The sequence below is a fragment of the Salvia miltiorrhiza genome, chromosome 8 (assembly GCF_028751815.1).
Source record: "Salvia miltiorrhiza cultivar Shanhuang (shh) chromosome 8, IMPLAD_Smil_shh, whole genome shotgun sequence".
NCBI lineage: Eukaryota > Viridiplantae > Streptophyta > Magnoliopsida > Lamiales > Lamiaceae > Salvia > Salvia miltiorrhiza.
In genome coordinates this window covers 1,548,787-1,572,112 of record NC_080394.1, presented here as the reverse complement: position 1 = coordinate 1,572,112, position 23,326 = coordinate 1,548,787, and the positions used below count along the sequence as shown (strand labels likewise).

The following is a 23,326-nucleotide window of genomic DNA, read 5'->3' as shown; positions in this document are numbered from 1 at the left end:
AAGTTATCATCACAATTAAAGAATGGAAGGAGGAGCTGCTGCTGCCGTTGAAGTTCTAGTTCAAAACCTCATCGACCTCTGCAAGAAAGAGATCTCTCAGATCCGAGATCTCAAAAAAGATGCGGCAAAGCTAACTAAGAGTCTCAAAACCATCCAGAAATTCTTGAACGACGCAGAGACGCGTGACATCACCAGCGAAGCTGTGAAGGAGTGGCTGAAGAATCTTGAAGACGTGGCTTTCGATGCTGACAATGTTTTGGATGAACTCAACTATCATATTCTCTCTGACCAGATCAATCCCGCCGAGCCTCAGGAGGAAAAGATACCATCATGCTTCTCACGCCTCTCATGCTTCTCATGCTGCAAGAATCTTTCACGTTCTCGAAATGTGGCTCTTAAAATCAAAGAAATCAATGAGAATTTGGAGTCCATTAACAAAGAGGCCACCGATCTTGGCCTCAATGTGAAGTTTGCCAAAGAGCCCACTTTGGTTATTGCTTCTTTGGAAACTGATTCATTCAGTGATGATCCAGTTTTTATTGGAAGAGATGATGTTAAGTTGGAAATAGTTGAGATGCTTACCAATAGCATCACAACTGATAAACGCAAAGTTTCCACCATTTCCATTGTCGGGATGGGGGGATTGGGGAAGACGACATTGACTAGGAATGTCTTCAATCATATGAAGGATGAGACTCGGTTTGGATCACATATTTGGGTGCATGTTTCCCCAAATTTTGATGCATTAACTCTTTTCAAGAAAATTCTCAAAGAGTTGAATGATCAAGTTGAAGGTGAGAATAGGCAAGATATTCTTTCAAAGCTTCAACAAGCTTTGAAAAATAAAACATATCTTCTTGTACTTGATGATGTATGGAATGAAGATCGTTCCAAATGGGAAGAGTTTATGAATTCCTTGTTGGGAGTTAGTTCTGTTAAGGGAAATGCAATTGTTGTTACAACCAGAAGTATGAAGGTTGCTACAATTGTGAATCCAATTCATACACATGAGTTGGAAGGCTTATCAGAAGAAGAGTGTTGGTCGATAATCAAAGTTAAAACCTTTGGAGAAGGAAACGTTCCATCAGAATTTGCAGCCATTGGAAAAAATATTGCAAGAAAATGTCAAGGTTTGCCATTAGCTGCCAACGTAGTTGGGGGAGTGCTGCGCATTAAATCTGAGGAAAAATGGCGCTCAGTCGAGGAGAAATGGCTTTCAGCCGATGAAGGAGGAGATAATATCACAAACATACTGAGACTGAGCTTCGATAATTTGTCTTTGCCATCACTTAAGAAGTGCTTCACATACTGTGCGACGTTTCCTAAAGGCTCTGAAATCATGAAACAGGAACTGATTGAGATGTGGATGGCAGAAGGTTTTCTTCAAGCTGATGACATGGAGTCTGTGGGTGAAAAATTTATCAACGTCCTTCTGCACAACTCTTTACTGCAAGTTTCAGAGAGAGATTATTTTGGAAATGTAAAAAAGTGTGGCATGCACGATCTTGTGCACGATCTGGCTTGTTCTGTTTCAAGTTCCTTTAATAGCAGACGAGTTCGATACAAGACTCTCGAAGAAGACGAATCAAGTCGTATCCCAAAAGAAATGGCAAAATCTTTGCGTACATTACTACTAACATCGGAAGGTGATATTTCTGATATCAACTTCTCAGACTTCGAAAGTTTGCATGTTTTAAGTCTACTTGACTCTGAAGTTAAAGAGCTGCCAAGTTCGATTCAAAAGTTGATACATTTGAGAGATTTTGACATTTCAAAGACAGAAATTGAATATTTGCCGGATTGGATTGGTGAATTCTTTCACTTGCAGACGTTGAGAGTCTCACCATGGTATTTGAGAAAACTGCCAAGTACGATTAAGTACTTGATTAACTTGAGGCATCTTTATATTAATGATAAGGTAGAGTTGCCTATGGGAATTGGGAGATTAACTTCTCTCCAAACGCTAACCCACTTTCCAGTGGGTGACGAGAATGGCTGCAAAATTGAAGAGCTCGGAAGTTTGATTAATCTTAAAGGAGAGTTAGAGATTCGGAATCTGGAAAGGGTTCATGACAAGGAAGAGGCTGGAAAAGCCGATTTATTCAAAAAGTCAAAAATATTGAAGTTGTGTTTGAAATGGAAAGGAGGCAGAAGAGAAGGTGGAACATATGATGAGGATGTATTGGAAGGCCTTCAACCTCACTCAGATCTGAGGGAGTTAACTATCCAGCGATACAAAGTCAAAAGATTTCCATTATGGACTGAGAAGATGTCAGTTCGAGATGCGCCTCAAGGCTCTTGGGTGCTACTTAAAAAGTTAATGTCGTTAACACTCTATTGGTGCGAAGAATGTGAAGAGATCCCAATGTTGGGGCAGTTGCCCAATCTCAAGTCCCTTGAGTTGAAAGGATTGTTCAATGTGAAGTGTATATATTCATCATTCTATGGAATGGTGAACAAGGAGTCAGGCATTGCTTTTCCAGCTCTCGAAGTGCTCATATTGTGGTACATGCCTAAGCTGGCAGAGTGGCCAGAAATAGAAATTTCGGATGGAAGTGAAGTGAAGCTATTTCCTCGCCTCCAACATTTGGAAATTTATGGTTGCCCGCAATTGAAGAGTGTTCCAATGTTGGGGCACTTGCCCAATCTCAAGTCCCTTGTGTTGTATCAATGGTTGAATTTGAAGTGTATAGATTCATCATTCTACGGAATGGTGAACAAGGACACACGCATTGTTTTTCCAGCTCTCGAGAGGTTGGAATTGAAAGACATGCCTGAGCTGGCAGAGTGGGCAGAAATAGAAATTTGGGATGGAAGTGAAGTGAAGCTATTTCCTCACCTCAAAATTTTTGAACTTGATAGTTGCTCGCAATTGATGAGTGTTCCAAGTCATGTCTCGTCATGCCTTGAAAGTCTGATAATTGATGGGATCGGTGTGGAATGTCTCCCAGCTGATTGGTTATTGAGTAACAACGAGACTCTCTCTTATGTGAAAATACAGAAGTGCCCGAATTTGAGAGAAATAGCAGATAGGTGGGGAGAAGAAGAATTAGAAGGAAGAAGGTTCACAATCACATCCCTCCCTATATTCCCTCGTCTAACATTTTTGGATATTGAAGGCGTTCCTAAGTTAAGTTTGGAGACTGTGGATGCAATGCGGCGCCTCGAAGTTAATGGATACAAACGCATTGAGCCGTGACGGTGAGTATCAATATCTTTTGCTAGAAACAGTTGTATGTGTATTTTATTTGAAAAAGAAATTCTAATTATTAGTAATTGAAGTAGCCTCGCAAAATCTATTACAGTATCTTATTTTATGGAGTTTTTAATTCACTTGTTCTTCTTAGTTTGGGGATTGTTGTTCCACTTTCAATTTTATTTATATTTTTATATATTTTTCTCTAATTTCAACTTTTAATGCTTTAGTTAGATTTTGTAATTTTTAATTAGGGTTCATTCCATCTAATTAGGGTATATAATTATTTTTTATCATTTAATTTCTCTTTATTAGTTAATAATGGGTTAAATTTTTTTAAATTATGCTATATAATTTTATAAAAATTTGTTAGAAAATGGAGGTGATTATATAGTGGTATGAGTGTGGTGAGTGATTGTAGTGAAGTGGTGTAGAGAATATTGTGAGTGTAGTGTGTGTAGAAGATAGAGAGAATGATTTTAGAGTGGAGCTCTTGTCTCCAAAGAACTTAGATAATATTAGATAGAGTGATGTTTTTGAGATGTTTTAGATTATGTGAGATTGTTGAGATTGGTTACAAATGGCTCACAAGAGCTCTATTTATAGGTGTGGGAAGATCTCTCTAGATCCCACTACACTAACTTGTATTTAGAATTCTCTACTAGCATCCACTTAAGGAATTCTCTAGATACTATATAGAAAATATCTAATCTCTAGAATACCATACATGTCCTAGGTATTATTTAGAATACTCTAGATTGATCTAGCTAGTGGTGAATTCTCTAGAATATACATAGCTTATTCTCACCTAGAATATTCTAGATAAATGCATCACACTTCAATACTCCTCCTTGATGCATTTATCGGTTACTCCAAGCATTCTTCGCAGAAATTGGAATCTGTCCCTTGGTAGTGCTTTGGTGAAGATGTCCGCCAACTGTTCTTCTGTTGGACAATACTTCATCTCGATAAGTTTCTTTGCTTCAACATCTCTCAAGAAGTGATACTTGATGTCGATGTGCTTGGTGCGATTGTGCTGAACTGGATTCTTAGCCATTGCTATAGCTGACTTGTTATCGCAGTAGATCTCTGTCGATGAGTCTTGCGTTTCGCCCATATCCGCTAGTATTCTTCTAAGCCATATAGCTTGACATGCTGCTTCGGCTGCTGCAACATACTCAGCTTCTGCTGTTGATAGTGCAACTGAGTCTTGCTTCTTTGATCCCCAAGAAAAAATTCCTGAGCCAAGCTTGAAAGCATAGCCTGATGTGCTTTTCATGTCATCTTGAGATCCAGCCCAATCGCTATCGCTATATCCACTGATCTGTGAGTCAGACTTTGGTTTGTACCAGATACCATGGTTGAGCGTACCTTGCAGGTATCTGAGAAGTCTCTTTGCTGCTCCATAGTGGGTCTCCTTCGGACTTTCCATGAATCTGGATAGAAGGCTTGTTGCATACTTGATGTCAGGCCTTGTTGCCGTCAAATATAGTAGACTCCCAATCAAACTTCGATAGTTTGTAGAATCCGTCGGTTTTGACCCATCTTCTTTCTTCAACTTCTCATTTGGAATGAGAGGTGTAACCACTGGCTTGCAGTCTTGCATCTTGAACTTCTTGAGCATATCTTCAATATACTTCTTTTGTGATAGGAAGATGCCTTCTTCTTCTTGACTTATCTCCATTCCGAGAAAATAGTGCATTAATCCTAAGTCCGTCATCTCAAAGGTGCTCATCATGTCTCTCTTGAAATCCTCGATCAATTTTGTGTTATTTCCTGTGACAATTAAGTCGTCAACATAAAGAGAGACAATTAGGATGTCTGTACCTTGAGTTTTGATGTATAGAGTTGCTTCGTTCTTGCTCCTCATGAACCCTTGACCGGTGAAATATCCGTCTATTTTGCTGTACCAGGCTCGTGGCGCTTGTTTGAGCCCATAGAGAGCTTTCTTGAGACGAAGAACTTTGCCTTCTTGCTTTGTGAATCCTTCTGGCTGCTCCACATATATCTTGTCTGTTAGATCTCCATTGAGAAATGCCGACTTAACATCAAGTTGATAGATTTTCCATCTCTTTTGAGCCGCCAGAGCTATGAGTGCTCGAATTGTGTCCATCCGTGCCACTGGAGCAAACGTTTCTGTGTAGTCGACTCCTGGTATTTGAGCATATCCTTTTGCGACAAGTCTTGCCTTATGCTTCTGGATCGAACCATCAGGATTCAGCTTTGTCTTGAACACCCATTTGACTCCAATGACTTCCTTGTCACTTGGAAGATCCACCAACTCCCAAGTATCATTCTTTTCTATCATTTTTATCTCCTCCTCCATTGCTTTAATCCAAACTTTCTCTTTGGATGCTTCTGCATAGTTACTTGGCTCCAAAGAACAAAAGTTGCATGTCTCATATATATCAGTGGATTCATATAAATCTGCTAGAGTTCTTACCCGAAAAGGTGGAAAGTCTGGTGAGGAGTCTGAGTCGGATCCACTTGAGGTATTGGCTTCTGAAGAGGACCTTGGTGGGCTTTGTTGATCTTGTTCTCCATGTTCTGTGACTTCTTTTAGGAGTGTAGTTGTTGTCTGCCTTTCAACACTTTCTGTCTCCCAATTCCAGGAGGCTTGTTCGTCAAATCCCACGTCTCGACTTGTCACCAGCTTCTTGGTCTCAAGATTGTAGATTCTATAACCCTTGGATTTAGAGCTGTAGCCGAGGAAGATTCCCTTCTCCGTCTTGTCCTCCAGTTTGTGTCTTTTTACTGAGGGAATGTGGATGTAGCAGATACTTCCAAAGACCCTCAAATGTTTGGCTGAAGGCTTTTGTCCTGACCAAGCTTCGATCGGCGTCTTGTTTAGCACGGCCTTTGTTGGACATCGGTTGAGTAGGTAGACTGATGTATACACTGCCTCTGCCCAAAACTTCTTTGGTAATCCTTTCTCCGCCAGCATGGATCTCGCCATCTCCATGACTGTTCGATTCTTTCTTTCTGACACGCCATTTTGTTGTGGAGTGTAGGCCACCGTTAGTTGATGCTCCACACCTTCATCTTCACAGAACTTGTCGAACTCTTTTGAGTTGTATTCGGTACCTCGATCGCTTCTCAGTTTCTTTATTTTGCGACCACTTTGGTTCTCCACAAAGTTCTTGAATCTCTTGAAGATTCTAAAGACTTCTGATTTTTCTTGGAGAAAATATACCCAAGTCATTCTAGAGTAGTCATCAATAAAGAGTATGAAGTACCTGTTTTGGTTTACTGAAGGTGTGCGCATTGGACCGCAAACGTCGGTGTGGACAAGCTCTAGTATCTCCTTGGCTCGCCATGTTTTCTTCGTTGGAAATGGTTGTCTGTGTTGCTTTCCGGTCATGCATCCTTCGCATACACCTTCTCTTTCATTTAGAAGAGGCATATCTCTCATCATATTTTTTTGATGAAGTAGCCTCAAGGCATTTAGGTTGAAATGCCCAAATCTCCGGTGCCATAGACTCGTATCGTCGAGTTGAGCCACCATTGCCTTTTGTGGATATTGCCATTGAATGGGAAAGTTTCTATTTTTTCCCATTTTTACTACTGCAATATCTTGGTTATTTTTCTTGTCGTAAATTCGACAAGAATCTTTCTCAAAGTGGAGGGCATATCCACTTTCCATCATTTGGCCAACACTTAATAGACTTTGTGCAAGACGAGGTACTAGGAGAACATTTCTAATAAATCGCGTACCTTTATTAGTTTCTATGGCAATTGTACCTTTCCCTTTTGTCTCCACCAGTTCTCCATTGCCCATCTTCACCTTCGTCTTGACTGAAGTATCTAACTCACGGAAGATGGTCTCGTTGGATGTCATGTGGTTGCTGCATCCGCTATCGATGTACCATTCTTCTTCTCGTGCTTCCGTTGCCGAGTGACATGCATAGAACATGTACTCCTTCTCATTTTGATTTTCTGAATAGTTGGATTGATGATTTCTTCTATCTCTACAATCTTTTTCCACATGCCCGAACCTTTTGCAGTTTTTGCACTGTGGCTTTCCTCGATGATAGCAATCCTTCTCCAAGTGATTTGTCTTCTTGCAAATTCCGCATGGTGGAAAATTTACCTTGCTCTCCTTGTTGCTGGAGCTTCCTTCCTTGTGATTGCTTTTAAAATTTCCGCCGCTCCTTGACTTATTGCCTCTAACGTTGAGTTTGGACTGAAAGGCACTCTCAAGTGAACTTTCATGTCGCCTACTCAATCGTTGCTCGTGTGCTTCCAAGGAACCCATCAGCTCCGCGACGGGCATTTTTGATAAATCTTTTGATTCTTCAATCGCCGCCACTATTGGATCATACTTCTCGGTAAGGCTGATTAAGACCTTCTGTATGATCCTTTCATCAGAGATGTTATCTCCGTATGACCGCATTTGATTGATTATTTCCATTATTCTTGAGAAATAATCTTTTGCGGCTTCTGAATCTTTCATTTTAAGATTCTCTAGTTCTCGCCTTAAACTTTGTAGTTTAATGGTTCGAACTTTAATATTTCCTTGGAACTCCTCCTTAAGGATATCCCAAGCTTCTTTTGCAGTAGTGGCTCGAATAATTCTTGCCATGATAGAATCACTAACAGATTGTTGGAGAAGATAAAGAGCTTTAGCATTTTGTTGCTTTAATTTCTTACGTACCTCGGATGAGGATGTCTTGTCGATATCTTCTCCCGGCATGGTGATTCCTTCTTCAATGACATCCCAAAGATCATGGGATTCAAGGCAAGTCTTCATACGAACACTCCAATAGTCATAGTTTTCTCCATTGAATATTGGAGTCGTGATGGAGAGACTTGACGACGCCATAACGCCCGCTTATGATCGAACAAGCTCTGATACCACTTGTTAGAAAATGGAGGTGATTATATAGTGGTATGAGTGTGGTGAGTGATTGTAGTGAAGTGGTGTAGAGAATATTGTGAGTGTAGTGTGTGTAGAAGATAGAGAGAATGATTTTAGAGTGGAGCTCTTGTCTCCAAAGAACTTAGATAATATTAGATAGAGTGATGTTTTTGAGATGTTTTAGATTATGTGAGATTGTTGAGATTGGTTACAAATGGCTCACAAGAGCTCTATTTATAGGTGTGGGAAGATCTCTCTAGATCCCACTACACTAACTTGTATCTAGAATTCTCTACTAGCATCCACTTAAGGAATTCTCTAGATACTATATAGAAAATATCTAATCTCTAGAATACCATACATGTCCTAGGTATTATTTAGAATACTCTAGATTGATCTAGCTAGTGGTGAATTCTCTAGAATATACATAGCTTATTCTCACCTAGAATATTCTAGATAAATGCATCACACTTCAATAAAATTTGATTTTTTGAAATAAATATTAACAATAATTCATAGTATTGTATAATTTTATTTTTATAAAAAATATTTATTAAAATAATAGATATAAGAATGAAATATGGTGACATACATAAAATTGTGGGGCTTAGTTTGGTGTTCCACTTCATCTCAATATGCTTAAACATGCAATAGGAGATTAATTATTTTGAGTTTGTTTACTTATTTTTTACAGCGAATCATCAATTCAGCTTTTTTTCCATTAATTCTTCTTTGTGTTGATACAGTTGATTCTGAAGAGACTGAAAGAGAAAAAAGTGAAAGGGAACAAAGTGAAACAGAAGAAAGTGAGGAGATTAAACATTTTGAGTTTGTTTACTACTTTTTTACAGCGAATCGCCAATTCAGCTTTTTTCCATTAATTCTTCTTTGTGTTGATACAGTTGATTCTGAAGAAGCTGAAAGAGAAAAAAAGTGAAACAGAAGAAAGTGAAAGAAGCAAACAGTTGTGTTTGAGGTGCCTCAAAAGAATTAGGAGGTGAAGCAAGCGATCTAGTGAAGAAGGAATAAGTAAAGTGAGTATCCATTTTCTCCATCATGACTTAAGTTGCTCAACCTCGTTTCATAACTTTTTTGTAATTTCCATATATAATCTTTGTTTGAACTTTAGTTGATAGGATTGTTATGTCTAGCTAGGGTTGAAGAAGATGCATGTTTGGATACCAATTTGTTTCACAATTGATATGATTCTGATAAAAATTCAGATAGCATTGTTGAATCTAATCCCAGCAAAAAGGGAGAAGGAAAGAATAATAAGAATAAAAACAAGCCAAAGAAAGGGAAAGAGGGTAAGACAAATTGGTAGCCAGCTTTTTCCATTTCTTGATGAATGAATGCCTATTTCTTGTTTTGAATGAATGCCTAGCTTGAACTTGATGAAATGGTGTTGGGGGTTGTATCAGTTGTATCAATATATATGTTTTAATGGTGTAAATATTCAAGAAGACAAATGATGAAGACAAGAAAGAAACATGTGTTGATGAAGATTGTCTACTTTTCATGTGGATTTGGAGGTCTCATTCTGTTTAAGAAAAAGAGTTTCCATTTGATGTCAGCCGCTTAGTCGATGATTAAGTATTTGAACGCATCTCGAAATCAGTTGAGTGTCTCAACTGATTGTCGAGTCGAGCTTGAGCTCAGCTTATGCTTCAATCAATTGGCTCACAAGGCTTATTTTTAGCTAAGTTGAATCCAAGCTTGAGCTTAGATTGGCCTACTAGGGGTAACTGTAAAGCTCCTATTGAGCCATTTTGAGTTTTGTTAAACATTTTCTAATAGAATCAAATAAATTTCAAGATGACATGAGGATATATGAGATCCATTAATATAATTTGTGTAGGACTAAATGTCAATCTCTCAAGCATGTGTCTATTGTTCTGTTTTTATGATTTTTTTTCTTCAAAAGCTATTAATTTTATTTCATTAATTATATCCAACACTCCAGAGTCCAGCTTTATTGCAGGTTGCAGTGAGTATGATTCTAAAGCCATGGCAAAGATAGGGGAGCATTTGAAGAGCATGGAGGCGAGGCGGCCTCAACTAGAAGCGCTAACAAGCTTGCTCGTGGGGAAGAACGACGACAGTGTAGTTGTTGACTGTGAAGAGAAGGATGATGACAAAAATTCAGACAACAATGTTGAAAATGAATATAGTGAAACAGAGGATTCATCAGTTGTGGATAGGGATGGCAGTGGATCTTGGACCCGGTCCAGATCCGTGGATCCAGATCCGTTTTTACGGATCTGGATCTCAATTTTTTGGACCCGACGGATCTGAATCTGGATCTCAATTTTAAAAACGGATCTGGATCTGGATCTTGAAATTTTAGATCCGAATCCGGCCCAAATCCGACCCGTGGATCCGTTTTATTTTATATATATTTTTTATATTTTATCTATAATTTACTAATAATATTAACTAAATTAAAAATAATAAATAAATTATATTCAAAAGAATAAAAACTAAAAGTAATTAGATAAAAGTATTTTATGTTATATTTTTTATGATGGTAATTAGATGTTGTTGATTTTGTGAATTTTTTTTAATTTAATTTAAAAATAGTAGATTCATGGATCTAGTATTTTAATTCATGTTACGATGTTGTTTGTAATAGAATTGCCGAATACTGAAAACGATAGTGTAGATATAGGATATCATCCCTTTATAATTTGAAAAGATAAAAAAATTAATTGAAATTCTACGAAACAACTTCGTTTAGGCCTCATAAAAACGGCGTTGTCTTTACTAATTCTTAAGTTCCAATTCAGCACTGCGATGATTGAAAAAAAAATTGGGGAGATGAAATTGCAAAAATTGAAAAGACAGTAATTCAATTTGTCACATTTCAAAAATCACGTTTAAATTGCAATTTCAAAATAGTTCGTGATTTTATTTATCAAAACCCCCGTCATATAACATAACAAAGTTGCATCCCAGAATCTTACAAGTAAGTTCTAACTCATGTCGCAGGATGTTTCGTTTTACTTTATCAACTGCATGTTTATCCTATTTTTAATAATCAGACGAAAGTAGTAATAAGACTTCAATTTTCATGGAGGTAGGTAATATATCCTCAATATATATGTTTTCATGGTGCAAGTAGTAAAAAAGAAAACATGGTTGAATCATGAAGCATGTGTTGTGATACGCCAACAGAAGTCCTAATAGAAGCCCAACAAGTTATACAAGATGAACCAAGCCCAAGCTTAGCCCGGAGCCGACCTCGTCGAGAGATTAGAAAGCCCAACCGCTATCTTAATTAGTTATTCCTTTACTTATTGTTTTCTCAGAGTCCTACATAGATTAGCACTAGATTAGAGTTTATTTCTTGTTTTCCAAGTAAGTAGTTGTTGCCCTAGCTTCTATATAAGGAGATGGGAACGTTTGTTTTATTTATGCTATGAAATTATTTCTTGAAGCTATTCTTTGCGTGATCGTAAGAATTGCCGGAGTTTTGCGTTCTCCCTAACGTGATCATTAATACGTAGCGTATTAATTGGTTCTTTCATTGTTGTTCTCATGGCCCCCGACGTTCCCGATTGGCAAGCGCCGCTCACCGCCGTGCAGAAACAGATCGACGAGCTCGTCGCGCTTTTCCGCAACTCCCACCCTTCATCATCCTCCACCATGGATAACCACAATCCTCGTGGCCCGCTGGTTCGTCTGGACGTTCCGCGCTTTGACGGCGATGATCCTCATTCCTGGATCTTCAAAATTGAGGAATACTTCGCATACCACAACACACCAGACACGCAGCGCCTCCAAATCGTTGCGTTCCATCTCGACGGCAAGGCCTCCACATGGTTTCAATGGCTGAAATCACAACATATGCTATCGACATGGCCGGATTTCTTAGCCCGCGTTCGCGCGCGCTTTGGTCCCTCGCAATTTGAGGACCCCGAAGGCACGCTAGCCAAACTCACACAACAAGGTTCTGTTGGTGATTACCAATCCACCTTCGAATCTTTAATGGGACGCGTCACGGGTATCTCTGAACCTCTTCTTATATCCTTTTATATATCTGGGCTCCAGCCATCTATCCGTCGTGAATTACAGATGAATCGACCATCAACGTTGGATGAGACTTTCGCTCTTGCTCGGGTATTCGAAAGCAAGTACTCAGAGGACCCGCCCAGCCACCACGGCTCCAACCGGCAGTTCAACAGGCCGGCATATTCGCCCTCTTCCGTGCCTCGGCCACCACCAGCTCACACGCCAACACCACCACCATCGAGCCACCCTATCACCACACCGCCTATCACTGGGCCTCGTCGCGAAACCACCACGGCTGTCCCGGTCCGACGCCTTACCCCGGCAGAAACTCGCGAGAAGCGCGAGCGCGGTCTCTGTTTCCACTGTGACCAAAAGTGGAACCCCGCCCATCGTTGCAAATCAAAAGGCACTGTCATGCTTTTAGAGGGAGATGACATCGAACCTTCGGAGGATATTGAACCCACCGAACCCGCTGCTCACTCTTTGGATGAGACACTTATCATGGGCGATATCTCTAGCCTGCACTCATTGTCCGGCGCTACTCACCCCTGATCTCTTCGTTTATGGGGCACCACGCTCAATCAACGCTTTCAGGTAATGATCGATAACGGTAGTACTCACAATTTCATTACACCTGCCCTTGCAGAGCGCCTCAAGTTGCCACTCTCACCGGTTCCCAGCTTTCGAGTCCGTATCGGCAACGGTGACTCTATTATCTGCCAGCACGTCTGCCACCACACCACTATCAACCTCCAAGGCACCGACTTCACTCTGGATCTCTTTGTGTTGCCCATCAAAGGCCCCGACGTCATTCTCGGCATTCAGTGGCTACAAGAATTGGGCCGTGTGCTACACGATTATAGTCACGGTCGCATGGAGTTCACGTGGAATGGTCAACAAGTTTTTCTCGAGGGCGACCCTTCGCTTTGTTCTCGCGAAATCTCTTTATCCTCGCTCCAGGCCCTACTCCAATCTGATGAGGTTGATTCACTATTTGAATTATGGATGCTCCTGACCGACGAACCCGCTGTCCCATCTATTCCTCTTACTGAACTCCAGGATGTTTCTTCCTATTTTCGTCCGCTCCTGACTCAGTTCGCCGACGTATTTACAGCACCAACGGGACTTCCTCCACATCGCCTCTTCGATCATCGTATCCATCTGGACCCAGGTTCCAAACCAATCAACGTTCGCCCATACCGCTACCCTCACTTCCAGAAGAGCGAGATGGAACGTTTGGTCCAAGAAATGCTCGATCAGGGCATTATACGCCCCAGCCACAGCCCATTTTCATCCCCAGTGCTATTGGTTCGGAAGAAGGATGGCTCTTTCCGCTTCTGCGTTGATTATCGCACCTTGAACGCGGTAACCGTTAAAGACAAATTTCCAATTCCCACCGTCGATGAACTCATTGACGAATTGGGCACTTCAACCATCTTCTCCAAGCTCGATCTGCGCGCCGGGTTTCACCAAATCCGTATGCACAATCAAGACATTTTCAAGACGGCATTTCGGACTCACGACGGCCATTATGAGTTTCTAGTGATGCCATTCGGCTTATCTAATGCTCCGTCTACGTTTCAGGCCACTATGAACTACGTTCTCAAGAAATTTTTGCGTTGTTTCGTCGTCGTCTTCTTTGACGATATACTTATCTACAGTCGCTCCGAGTCCGAACATCTTGAGCATTTATCCGCCGTGCTCTCATGCCTTCGCACCAACTGTCTCTACGTCAAGCTCTCTAAGTGCTCTTTTGGGACTTCGTCTGTCGCCTACTTGGGTCATATCGTAAGTGCCGGCGAACTCAGAGTTGACCCAACTAAAATCCAAGCTATGCTCGATTGGCCACAACCCAAAACGGCGAAACAATTGCGGGGCTTCCTTGGATTGATGGGATATTATCGTAAATTCATCCAACACTATGCCTCTATCGCTGCTCCTCTCACGGACTTGCTGCGTAAGGACGGGTTCCATTGGTCCACCCAGGCCTCCTCCTCCTTTACTACCTTACAACAGGCCATGATCTCGGCTCCCGTGTTACGGCTCCCTAACTTCTCGAAACCCTTCACGATCGATACAGATGCTTCGGACCTAGGGCTTGGTGCGGTTCTCCTCCAAGACAATCTCCCGATTGCGTATCATAGCCGGAAACTAGGTGTTCGCCTCCGAAGTGCCTCCACATACATTAAAGAGCTCCACGCACTTTGCGAAGCGATCGGCAAATGGCGCCAGTACCTCTTGGGCCGTCGTTTTGTCATTCGAACCGACCACCATAGCTTGAAGGAACTCCTCCATCAACAACTTCACACACCGGACCAACATCGCTACATTCGCAAGTTGTTGGGTTATGATTTTGTGATCGAGTACAAGCCCGGCTCCCATAACGTCGTAGCCGACGCCCTATCGCGTGCCCCGGCAGCCGATTCGGATTCTTCACTCGCCACTGACACCTCGGCCTCAGTTCCTCCTTCGTGTTTCTCGATTCAGAGCATCCCCGTCTCCACCTTCCTTGATCAGTTACGTCGCGCCAACTGCGAGGACCCCGAGCTCCTCTCTTACCACCAGCAGCTACAGCAGGGCCTACTCCCTCCCGACTATGCTGTGATCGACGGCCTACTTACTTATCGCCACCGCTATTTTATTCCCCCTTCAGCTTCTTTCAAGCAGCAACTCTTACAAGAGTATCATTGTTCTCCCTTTGGCGGACACGGTGGAGTTAAGAAGACCCTTGTCGGCCTCTCTACTCTCTTTTATTGGCCTAAAATGCGCTCCGATGTCGAGGATTTTGTGCGCGCTTGTGTGACCTGCCAACAAATTAAGTCTCTCACCACTGCTCCAGCCGGCTTGCTGCAACCGTTGCCCATTCCCGCACTGGTTTGGAATGAGCTTACTATGGACTTCATCACTCATCTGCCGATCTCACATGGCTATTCTGTTATTCTCGTAGTTGTTGATCGTCTCACAAAGGCTGCCCACTTTGGTCCCTTATCTGCCGGCTTTACCGCAAGCAAGGTAACACGTCTTTTTACTGATATGATAGTCAAACTACATGGTTTTCCTTCCACTATCATCTCTGATCGTGATCCCATTTTCATGAGTAAATTCTGGTCCGAATTGTTCAAACTTAGCGGCACCTCTCTCAAGCACACTTCCGCTTATCATCCCCAAACTGACGGGCAAACCGAGGTCGTCAATCGATCATTGGAGCAATATCTTCGTGCCATGACTTCTGATCACCCTACTCGTTGGCCGGATTATCTTGGTTGGGCCGAGTTTCATTATAATACCAGTTTCCATACTAGTATTTCCATGAGCCCTTTTCAAGCCGTGTACGGGCGTCTACCACCGGTCATTCCTCGATACACGCCCAGCTCCACTTCTGTTGATGCCCTCGACACTCTGCTTCTCGAGCGCGATAGCTTACTCCAGGCATTGAAGGAGTCCTTGACGTCTGCTCAGCATCGCATGCAACAGAAAGCAAATAAACACCGCCGTGACATTTCCTTTGATGTTGACGATCATGTTTGGGTCAAGCTACAACCGTACCGTCAAGTTTCTGTGGCGCGTCGTCCAGCTCCCAAATTAGCTAAACGATATTTCGGCCCATACCGTGTCTTGGAACGTATTGGCGCTGTTGCTTATCGTCTCGATCTCCCTGTTGGCAGCCGCATTCATCCGGTTTTTCACGTATCTCTTCTCAAGAAATTCGTCGGTTCTGCTTCTACTCCCATCGCTCACCTCCCTGTGGACTCTGATGGTTCGCCGACATTGGTTCCTTTGGTCGTTATTGCTACTCGCACCATCTATCGTGCTGGTACTCCAGTGCCACAATTATTAGTTCAATGGGACGGCCTTCCGCCGGAGGCGGCGACTTGGGAATCTCTATCTTCCTTTCGGGAGTCATTTCCAGAATTTCACCTCGAGGACGAGGTGGTTTCAAAGGATGGGGGAGTTGATACGCCAACAGAAGTCCTAATAGAAGCCCAACAAGTTATACAAGATGAACCAAGCCCAAGCTTAGCCCGGAGCCGACCTCGTCGAGAGATTAGAAAGCCCAACCGCTATCTTAATTAGTTATTCCTTTACTTATTGTTTTCTCAGAGTCCTACTTAGATTAGCACTAGATTAGAGTTTATTTCTTGTTTTCCAAGTAAGTAGTTGTTGCCCTAGCTTCTATATAAGGAGATGGGAACGTTTGTTTTATTTATGCTATGAAATTATTTCTTGAAGCTATTCTTTGCGTGATCGTAAGAATTGCCGGAGTTTTGCGTTCTCCCTAACGTGATCATTAATACGTAGCGTATTATGTTGATAAAGAAAAGAATGGAGATTCACATCATCTCCATCTTCAATGTTTGAGCAATCTTATTAGACAAACAATATGCCGTTGATTGAATCGTGACCATTGGATTAACACCAATAGCTCCCGCCCGGCGCAGCCCCGCCCTCATGTTCTCCCTGTCGTAATCGTCAGAAACGTCGTACTTGATCCGGCCCCGCCTCATGACCTCCCCGGCTCCCCTGTCTCTGATCATCGAGAACAGGTGAGCCGTCCGGGAGTATCTCGTCAACCTCTTCTTCACCTCCGCCCCCGACTCCCACGGGCACAGGGCCGCGAACGACCCTGGCCCGAGGATCGGGGACTCTATGATGGCTCTTACACTACCATCATCAGCAACCACTTTGTGCAGGGACGTGATGATGCCTCCATCGTAGATCTTGCCCGGAATCTCCGAACCTTCGCTTTTGTGATTGAAGTTGATGTGTTTGTTTTCTTAGAAATGAATGTGCCATCTCCAGTCCACAACGACGACAAGGATAATGGGGAGCAGATTATTTGACTTTGCTAGCTGTTATATTAAGATTCAGTGGGTGATATAGTCCAAATTTCAGGCCTAGGACCACCAATTCGTGGAAAATTGTCGATTACCTTAGTAATAAAGAAATGAGGTTAATAGTGTTTTATGTACCGAAAATTCAGCGTTTTCCATAAAATGTTCCGAACTTTCATTTTCTTCTAAAAAACCCAGAACTTTCAATTTTTTTCACAAAATGTCCTGTTATATAAAATCTGGTGACAAAAAGATGACTTATCTTGCCGAATGAAATATTTTTAAGACCGTCATTGTTAGAAAACCATATTAGGAACAACTATTGTTAGAAAACGTTGAAAGTTTTGGGATTCTTGTCATCTTTCTATCACTAGATTTTGTATACAGGGACATTTTGTGGAAAAAATTGAAAGTTCAGGGTTTTCTAGGAAAAAATGAAAGTTCGAGACATTTTATGAAAAACGCTGAAAGTTCGGGATATAAAAATACTATTAACCTAAAGAAATGTATGCCCTCTACTTGCAGGGGAATGATATTTATGTATATTGAGAATGTCAGGCTTACCCTCATTGCCTCATAATAGGAAGATATTCTTTGACAAAGCCTAGAAATCCCCCTTCTTCTTGCAATTTAATGTGCATATATTGCAAGGTGTGGAAATTGCCTCCCTGTTTAAAGTTTTAACTGTCTGATATCTGAGAGTAGTTGGCTTTTAATGTATTAGAGATTTACATATGTGGCTAATATTACCACCCAAGAAAATAATCAATATTTTGAATATAAATATAAATTTAGAAAGTTCGTACAGACTCGATTAAGTTCGCGAGCCACAAAATATTCGATAAACAAAGTTTGAGATTCGACTTGATACTAAACAAACCAAGTTTGAATAGACCATTATTCAGTTCGATTACACCTCTACTATTATTTCATTCACAACATATTTAACTATTTTATTAAAATTTGTATTATTTATAAATAATTGGAGTATTTTTTATAAGGAGGGATGAGAGACGGACGATATTCATACTACCCACCAAAACATTCATCAACTAATGTTCAAAGTCAAAGTATTAAAAAACGCGTCGGCGAAGATTGAAATATAAGAAATGAAAAAGGAAAACCATATCATGAATGAATGAAAGGCTATAAACTGATCTTGAGCTTGCATCACTCATCCAATTCTGCTCCTTAATCCTCTCTCTCTCTCTCTCACTCAATTTCGCTCTTTCTCTCTCTAAGTTATCAGCTAACACAAAGCAAGGAAGCAGCCGTCATTAAAGCACAGTAGAGAAGGTGAAGATGAATTTCGATTCTGCTTGTTGATTTCGTGTTCACACATAATTTTCATTATTTTATTTGTAGTTTATACCATTTACTCACAATTTACTTAACAATATCCTTCATGTTCGACTTTTTTTTATACCGCTTTTGCACAGATTTTCAAGCTATATATATTTGCTGGTGAGGATCAATAATTTGTGTTTAGTGTTTACATTTTCATATGGCGGTATATATATGGATTGAGACATGCATGAATATTCTTCACACCTTTAAAGTCAAAATGATACTTTAACCTATAACACCAATAGAATAAACCTTGTAAACAAAAATTATATAACTATTAAAGTTATAAATTTAATGAGTAGAAGTACAGTTTGGTTAACACAGTCACTTTTTATATATAAAAATAAGGGTTATAAGTGCTTTGTGTCTCTAAAGTTTGTTTTCTCTTCAAAATTCTTTAAATATTTAGCATTTTTCATAAAACACGTCCATATATAAAATTTGGTGACGAAAAGATGATTCATCTCATCAGAGTCTAACATGAAATGTTCTTTTGAATTTTTTTTTTTCAACTTAAACATCAAAATGATATCGTTTTGATGCTCAAGTGTAAGAAAAAATTCTCTCCAATTTATCTCTAGCTATTTTTAGAATTTCATCAATATCAACTTCTAAATATGTAATTATCTTCCTCCCAATCTCTATTTTTAGAATTTTATATATTTTAATACCTTTACCACATTGTTAAAATATTAACTAAATACTATAAATATTCAACATTTTTTTATATTAATACTACCCACCAAATCTTTCATGAGCTAACTCGTCAAATTTTTCATCACTCATCCAATTAATTCTACTGCTTTGCTATCTCTCTCACTCAATTTCTCTCTTTCTCTCTCTAAGTTATCAGCACAAAGAATGGAAGCAGGAGCTGCTGCTGCCGTTGAAGTTCTAGTTCAAAACCTCATCGACCTCTGCAAGAAAGAGATCTCTCAAATCCGAGGTCTCGACAAAGATGCAGCAAAGCTAGCTGGGAGTCTCGACGTGATCAAAAATTTCTTGAAGGATGCCGAGACGCGTGAGATCACCAGCGATGCTGTCAAGAGCTGGCTGAAGAAGCTTGAAAACGAGGCGTTCGATGCTGACAATGTTTTGGATGAAATCAACTATCATATTCTCTCCAAAAAAATTAAGGCCACCAAACCCATGAAGGCGAAGGTACTATCATGCTTCTCATCACCCTTCAATTCTATTGCACGTCCAAGAAAAATGGCTGTTAAAATCCAAGAAATCAATGAGAATTTGGAGTCTATTAAGAAAGAGGCCACCGAGCTTGGCCTCGTAGCGAAGCTTGAAAATGAGCCCACCTTGGTTAATACTTCTATTTTTGAAACTGATTCATTCACTCTCGATCCAATTTTTATTGGAAGAGAAGATGTTACGTCGAAAATAGTTGAGATGCTTATAAATGGCATCACAACTGATGAACGTGCAGTTTCCATCCTTCCAATTGTGGGGATGGGGGGATTGGGGAAGACGACATTGACTAGGAAAGTCTTCAATCGTCTGAAGGATGAGAGTCGGTTTGGATTGCATTTGTGGGTGCATGTTTCCCCAAATTTTGATGCAATAACTCTTTTCAAGAAAATTCTCAATAACTTGACATCTTGTCAAGTTGAAATTGCGAACAGGGAAGATATTCTTGCAAAGCTTAAAGAAGCTTTGAAAGATAAAACTTATCTTCTTGTGCTTGATGATGTATGGAACCAAGATGGTTTGAAATGGGAAGATTTTATGAATTCTTTTTTGGGAGTTAGTTGTGTCAAGAGAAATGCCATCGTTGTTACTACCAGAAATATGGAGGTGGCTTCAATTGTGAATACACTTCATATACATGAGTTGAAAGGCTTATCGGAGGAAGAGTGTTGGTCGATAATCAGAGAAAAAGCCTTCGGAAAAAAAGATGTTCCATCAGAATTTGAGGCCATTGGGAGAAAGATAGCAAGAAGGTGTCAAGGTTTGCCATTAGCTGCCAACATAGTTGGAGGAGTGCTACACAATATATCTGAGGAGAAATGGCGTTCAATCGAGGAGAAATGGCTTTCACCAAATGAAGGTGGAAATAATATCACAAAAATATTAAGATTGAGCTTTGATAATTTGTCTCCACCATTCCTTAAGAAGTGCTTTGCTTTCTGTGCGATGTTTCCTAAAGGCTCCAAAATCATGAAAAGGGAACTGATTGAGATGTGCATGGCAGAAGGTTTTCTTCAAGCTGATGAAAGGGATGACATGGAGTCCGTGGGCGAAAAATTTATCAACGTTCTTCTGCACAACTCTTTACTGCAGGTTTCAGAAAGAGATGATGACGGAAATGTAGAAAGTTGTGGCATGCATGATCTTGTGCACGATCTCGCTTGTTCTGTTTCAAGTTCGTCTAACAGTACAGGTGGTAGCAGCCGAGTTCGATACATGATTCTCGGAGACAACTATTGTGGAGAGGAATCAAGTCTTATCCCAAAAGAAATGGCAAAGTCTTTGCGTACATTACTAATAACATCGGAAGGTGATATTTCTGATATCAACTTCTCAGACTTGGAAAGTTTGCATGTTTTACATCTTCACTCTACAGTTAAAAAGCTGCCAAGTTCGATTCGGAAGTTGATACATTTGAGAGATTTTGACATTTCAGAGACAGAAATTAGATATTTGCCGGATTGGATTGGTGAATTCTTTCACTTGCAGACGTTGAGAGTAGACTCATCAGATTACATAATTAGGAGAAAACTGCCAAGTACGATTAAGTACTTGATTAACTTGAGGCATCTTTATATTAATGATGATGTAGAGTTGCCTATGGGAATTGGGAGATTAACTTCTCTCCAAACGCTAAAGTACTTTCCAGTGGGCGACGAGAATGGCTGCAAAATTGAAGAGCTCGGAAGTTTGAATAATCTTAAAGGAGAGTTACAGATTCGGAATCTGGAAAGGGTTCATGACAAGGAAGAGGCTGGGAAAGCCAATTTATTCAAAAAGTCAAAAATATTGAACTTGTGTTTGAAATGGAAAACATATGGCAGAAGAGAAGGTGAAAGAAATGATGAGGATGTATTGGAAAGCCTCCAGCCTCACTCAGATCTGAGGGTGTTAAAGATTGTTGGATTCACAGGCAGTAGGTTTCCATTATGGACTCGGAAGATGGCAGTTCGAGATGCGCCTGGAGGCTCTTGGGTGGTACTTAACAAGTTAATGTCGTTAGAACTCATTGACTGCGAAGAATGTGAAGAGATCCCAATGTTGGGGCACTTGCCCAATCTCAAGTCCCTTGTGTTGAATACATTGTGGAATTTGAAGTGTATAAATTCATCATTCTACGGAATGGTGAACAAGGACACACGCATTGTTTTTCCAGCTCTCGAGAGGTTGGAATTGTATTTTATGCCTAAGCTGGCAGAGTGGGCAGAAATAGAAATTTCGGATGGAAGTGAAGTGAAGCTATTTCCTCGCCTCCAACATTTGTATATTAATGGTTGCCCGCAATTGAAGAGTGTTCCAAGTCATGTCTCGTCATGCCTTGAAGTATTGTGGATTTATGGAATCGGTGTGGAATGTCTGCCAGCTGATTGGTTATTGAGTAACAGCGAGACTCTCTCTCGGTTGAGTATAAGTGAGTGCCCGAATTTGAGAGAAATATCAGATAGGTGGGGAGAAGAAGAATCAGAAGGAAGAAGCTTCACAATCACATCCCTCCCTATATTCCCTCGTCTAACACGTTTGGTAATTGAAGGCGTTCCTAAGTTAAGTTTGGAGACTGTGGATGCAATGCGGCGCCTCCAAATTCATTGAACCGTGACGGTGAGTATCAATATCTTTTGCTAGAAACAGTTCTATTGATGGCTACAAAAACATTGACCCGTGACGGTGACGGTGAGTATCAATATGTTTTCTAGAAACAGTTGCATGTGTATTTTATTTGAAAAAAAAAATCTAATTATTTATATTTTTATATATTTTTCTCTAATTTAAACTTTGAATACTTTAATTTAATTTTGTGATTATTAATTGGGCTTCAGTCCATATAATTAGGGTATATAGTTATTTTTTATCATTTAATTTTACTTTTATTAATTAATAATAGGTTAAAAAATTCAAAATTACGGTGAATAATTTTATAAAAAATTAATTTTTTGAAATAAATATTAAGAATAATTCATAGTATTATAATTTTATTTTATAAAAAATATTAGTATTAAAATAATAGATATAAGAATGAAATATAGTGACATACATAAAATTGAGGGACAATGGATCTCACCCCTTAGTGTGATGTTTCAATTCATCTCAATATGCTACATAAGGAGATTAATTATTTTTAGTTTGTTTACTATATTTATACAGCGATTATGAGGATAGTGAAAGAAGACGTCAGTCGTGTGCTCAGTGAAGCAAGCGATCTAGTGAAGAAGGAATAAGTGAGTATCCATTTTCCACTTCTTGATAAATGAATGCCTATTTCTTGTGTTTGAATGTTGAGTTAGAACTGAATGTTGAAGATGAAGATAGTGAAACAAAGGATTCAGCAGCTGTGGAATTTGAACCCAATCCCAGCAATAAGGGAAAAGAAATGTATGAGAAGAAACACTCAATTTCTGAATATGTCAATACTCAGTTTGAAATTTCATCCCCCAATTTCTTTCGGTCGCCGGATTGTTGAGTTGGAGTATGTGTGGATTAATTAACCCATATAATATTCATGTTACGATGTCGTTTGCAATAGAATTGTTGAATACTGAAACCTATAGTGCAGGTATAGGATATCATCCCTTTATAATTTGAAAAGATAAAGAAATTAATTGAAATTCTACTAAACGATTTCGTTTAGGCCTCATAAAAACGGCGTTGTCTTTACTAATTCGTAAGCTCCAATTCAGCACCGCGATGATCGAAAAAAATTTGGGGAGATGGAATCGCAAAAATTGAAAAGACGGTGATTCAATTTGTCACATTTCAAAAATCACGTTTAAATTATAATTTCAAAATAATTCGTAATTTTATTTGTCAAAAACCCCTGTCATACAACATAACAAAGTTGCATCACATTAGAATCTTACAAGTAAGTTCTAACTCATGTGGCAGGAT

At 40.1% G+C, this 23,326-nt stretch overlaps 1 protein-coding gene and 1 long non-coding RNA gene across 6 annotated transcripts in view; both read left to right on the top strand.

Annotated features, from left to right (window-relative positions):
* LOC130999812 (putative disease resistance protein RGA3) overlaps positions 1-23,326 on the top strand; it is a 70,427-nt gene that overhangs the window by 15,782 nt on the left and 31,319 nt on the right. For 3 of the 5 annotated variants that reach the window (XM_057925462.1, XM_057925465.1, XM_057925466.1), the window contains exon 3: positions 4-3,201. In XM_057925462.1, the coding sequence (XP_057781445.1) occupies positions 23-3,199 (3,177 nt within the window). In that variant the 5' untranslated portion in view covers positions 4-22 and the 3' untranslated portion in view covers positions 3,200-3,201. Of the gene's footprint in view, positions 1-3; positions 3,202-23,326 lie in introns of those variants that run through there. The other 2 variants (XM_057925467.1, XM_057925463.1) reach the window with 1 other exon arrangement.
* Positions 8,569-10,246, top strand: LOC130999841 (uncharacterized). The gene is made up of 3 exons (XR_009093601.1): positions 8,569-8,860; positions 8,957-9,088; positions 10,043-10,246. It is a non-coding gene; the product is annotated as an uncharacterized LOC130999841 (long non-coding RNA).